The sequence below is a fragment of the Vigna angularis genome, chromosome 11 (assembly GCF_016808095.1).
Source record: "Vigna angularis cultivar LongXiaoDou No.4 chromosome 11, ASM1680809v1, whole genome shotgun sequence".
In the NCBI taxonomy this organism is placed as follows: Eukaryota; Viridiplantae; Streptophyta; class Magnoliopsida; order Fabales; family Fabaceae; genus Vigna; species Vigna angularis.
This window is the reverse complement of record NC_068980.1, coordinates 11,837,909-11,841,649: the sequence shown is the minus strand read 5'-3', so window position 1 is coordinate 11,841,649 and position 3,741 is coordinate 11,837,909. Positions and strand designations below refer to the sequence as shown.

Here is a 3,741-nt window from a genome sequence, read left to right as displayed (position 1 = left end):
ACCTAGGCCTCCTCCTCCTCCACCCACAAATCCTGATGCACCAGATATGATGAGGATGATGGAATTAGTGATCAGTGAGATGCGATAGTAGAATACCGCTTTGGTACAACAAAATTCTGTGGCTATGCAGTAGTTGGAAGCTGCTCGACTTTCAGCTGAGGCCTCTCAGAGGCAGTATTTGGAATTGTTGACCAGTGGAAGGGCTGTAGCTGGACCCTCTTCTTCTTCTTCCACACAACCTCAAGAGTGGAGTCTTGAGAACTTCTTGTAGCACCGTCCAACCAAGTTTAGTTGACAGGTTAGCCCAGATGAGGCAGATAGGTGGTTCGGAGATATGGAGCGCATTTTTAATGCCAAGAGGTGTTCAGATGAGAATAGATTGGCTTTCACGGAGTATTTATTATCCGGGGAAGCTAGTCACTGGTGGAGCAGTATGAGGACCATTATGGAGGGCAGTAACACTCATATCACTTGGGAGTTGTTCAAGGAAAGATTCTATGCTGAATATTTTCCTGACAGCGTCAGATTTGCTAGGGAGATTGAATTTCTACAGCTGGTTCAGGGAAATATGTCAATCTCTGAGTATGAAGATCGGTTCAAGCATCTGATCAGGTTTCATACAGTGCCGATGAGTGAAGTTTGGCAGTGTCGGAAATTTGAGAATGGTTTGAGGGGAGAGATCAAGTTGTTGGTGAAGGGGCTTTCTATTAAAGAATTTCCAGCTTTGGTGGAAATGGGAAAGGTCATGGAGAAGACCAAGTTGGAAGTGGACAGGCAGAGGAGTCAGCCTTTGAGAGTGGGAGGACCGGTGATGTCCAGAGGCGGTTCTAGTTCCAGGAGGACTCCCTATTCTAGGCCTCCTTCTCATAGACCTAGAGGGTCTTCTTCTCAGGCTTTTGTGTCATCTGGACCGTCCAGCAGCTCTGGGGGAGTGAAGTGTTATTCCTGTGGAGGTCCCCATCTTCAGTCGGTCTGTCCTCAAATGGCAGGTTTCAGAAGATGTAACATATGCCGGGTTGAGGGACATTTCGCCGGGACTGTCCTACTGTCAGGAGGACAGGTCCGCAGACTCACCAGGCCAGGAGAGCACATCCGAGGGGCGGTGCCAGATCGTAGGCTTCAGGCAGGATGTATGCTATATCGGGGTCAGAGGCAGCCAGCTCAGGTACTCTTATTGTTGGGCGTTATGTGTTGAATGGTAGAGAATGTTGTGTGTTATTTGATTCTGGAACGACACACTCCTTTGTGTCAGAAGATTGCGTGGCTATTTTGGGTCTGGTAGTGAGCGAGTTACAGTATGACTTGGCTGTAGCTACTCCCACTTCGGGGTTGGTCAAGACATCTACCTTGTGTGCTAGATGTTTTGTGGTTGTAGAAGGACGTCCGTTCAAGGTAAACCTCATTTGTTTACCTTTGCAAGGATTAGATGTGATCTTGGGGATGGATTGGCTATTTGCCAATCGCATTCTCATAGACTGCGGTGAGAAGAAGTTAGTTTTTCTTGAAGAAGAAGGGGTAGTGTTGTTGTCTTCAGGGCAGCTGAAGCAAGATTTGGTAGAAGGTGCTTGTTGTTTTCTCGTGTTATCGCATCTGTCAATTGAGTAGAGTGGGCATGGTCTAGATCACTCAATGGTGAGTGAGTTTTTGGATGTGTTTCCTGAGGAAGTGTCGGGGTTGCCCCCTCAGAGGGAAGTCGAGTTCTCTATTGATTTGGTGCCTGGAGTAGGACCAGTATCAATATCGCCGTATAGAATGGCTCAAGCTGAGTTAGCTGAGCTGAAGAAGCAAGTTGAGGATTTGCTTGAGAAACAATTCATCAGACCAAGTGTTTCTCCGTGGGGTGCGCCTGTGTTGCTTGTGAAGAAGAAGGATGGTAGCTCCAGACTGTGTATAGACTACAGGCAATTGAACAAGTTAACCATCAAGAACAAATATCCGTTGCCCAGGATCGATGACTTGATGGATCAGTTGTATGGGGCTACTGTTTTCTCCAAGATTGACCTGAGGTCAGGTTATCACTAGATTCTGGTCAAGGCAGGTGATGTGCAGAAGACTGCCTTTAGGTCCAGATATGGTCATTATGAGTATGTAGTTATGCTGTTTGGTGTGACTAATGCGCCAACCATATTCATGGACTATATGAACAGAATCTTCAGGCCGTTCTTAGATAAGTTTGTTGTTGTCTTTATAGATGACATACTTATTTATTCTAAGACTTGGGAGGAGCATGAGAATCACCTTAGGATAGTGCTTGGGATTTTGAGAGAGAAAAAGTTTTACGCTAAACTGTCTAAGTGTGAGTTCTGGTTAGAAGAAGTGCAGTTTCTAGGGCACGTTATCTCAGCGGGTGGAATTGCTGTGGATCCAGCTAAGGTTCAAGCCGTGCTTTAGTGGGAGAGACCGAAGTCTGCCATTGAAATCAGGAGTTTTTTTGGCTTAGCGGGCTACTATCGTCGTTTCATAGAAGGTTTCTCTAGAATGGTAGCGCCGTTGACTCAGTTGATGAGGAAAGATCAGCCTTTTGCTTGGACAGACCGGTGTGAGTCTAGTTTTCAGGAGTTGAAGCAGAGGTTGACTAGTGCTCTGGTGTTGGTAATCCCTAACACAGGAAAACCTTTTGAGGTTTTCTGTGATGCTTCCTATCAAGGACTTCGTTGTGTGTTGATGCAGGAAAGAAAGGTAGTCGCCTATGCTTCAAGGCAACTTAAGGTTCATGAGAAGAATTACCCTACTCATGACTTGGAGTTGGCAGTAGTTGTATTTGCCTTGAAGATCTGGAGGCACTATTTGTATGGAACACAGTTTCAGGTGTTCAGTGATCATAAGAGTTTGAAGTATCTCTTTGATCAGAAGGAGTTGAACATGAGGCAGAGGAGATGGATGGAGTTTTTGAAATACTTTGAGTTTGATCTTCTCTACCATTCGGGGAAAGAGAACGTGGTTGCTGATGCGTTGAGTAGGAAGAAGATTCATGTATTAGCTTTGACGGTTAGAGAATTGGAGTTGGTGGAAAGCTTCAGGAACTTGAGACTACAGGTGGAGTTAGAGTCAGATTTTATCAGATGCAGCAGTTTGGTGGTGTCTAGTGGGTTGTTGGACCGTATCAGAGAGAAACAGTTATTGGATGAAGAGCTTCAGAAATCAACCGGGTTGATCGGTACCGAGCAGGGTAGAGATTTCAGTGTGGGGACGGATGGTATACTGCGGTTCAGAAGCAGAGTTTGTGTTCCTAAGGATTATGAGCTGAAGAGATTAATTCTTGAGGAGGGTCATCAGAGTCGTTTTAGCATGCATCCTGGCATGACTAAAGTGTATCAAGACCTCAAGAATTCTTTTTAGTAGTCTTGAATGAAGGGTGACGTTGCATGGTTTGTAGCTTCTTGTTTGACCTGTCAGAAGGTTAAAGTGGAGCATCAACGACCTGGAGGTTTGTTACAGCAGTTGGAGATTCCAGAGTGGAAATGGGATAGCATAGCTATGGATTTTGTTACCCATTTACCACGAACGGTAAAAGGTCATGATGCTATTTGGGTGATTGTTGACAGACTGACCAAGAGCGCTCATTTCTTGGCAGTCAATTTGAGGATGTCTATGGTTAAGCTTGCTCAGTTGTATATCAGAGAAGTGGTGAGACTGCATGGGGTGCCTTCCAGCATAGTATCAGATAGAGATCCAAGGTTTACTTCTCGTTTTTGGCAAACTCTTCAGAGTGAGTTGGGTAGTCGACTTCAGATGAGTTCA

General features: G+C 45.4%; 1 protein-coding gene across 1 annotated transcript; it reads left to right on the top strand.

Annotated features, from left to right (window-relative positions):
• Nucleotides 1-334: 334 nt before the first annotated feature.
• On the top strand, nt 335-2,391 carry LOC108332814 (uncharacterized). The gene is made up of 4 exons (XM_017568116.1): nt 335-1,165; nt 1,297-1,554; nt 1,606-2,011; nt 2,093-2,391. The coding sequence occupies exons 1-4, from the start codon at nt 335-337 to the stop codon at nt 2,389-2,391; spliced, it is 1,794 nt and encodes a 597-aa protein (XP_017423605.1).
• The last annotated feature ends 1,350 nt before the right edge of the window (nt 2,392-3,741 follow it).

Bases quoted from the DNA above. Each gene is read 5' to 3' on its own strand.
- LOC108332814 (XM_017568116.1), top strand. From the start codon at position 335: ATGGAGCGCATTTTTAATGCCAAGAGGTGTTCAGATGAGAATAGATTG. The intron at 1,166-1,296 runs GTACTCTTATTG...AGCGAGTTACAG, and splicing joins GTCAGAGGCAGCCAGCTCAG to TATGACTTGGCTGTAGCTAC. The intron at 2,012-2,092 runs GTTATCACTAGA...ATGAGTATGTAG, and splicing joins CAAGATTGACCTGAGGTCAG to TTATGCTGTTTGGTGTGACT.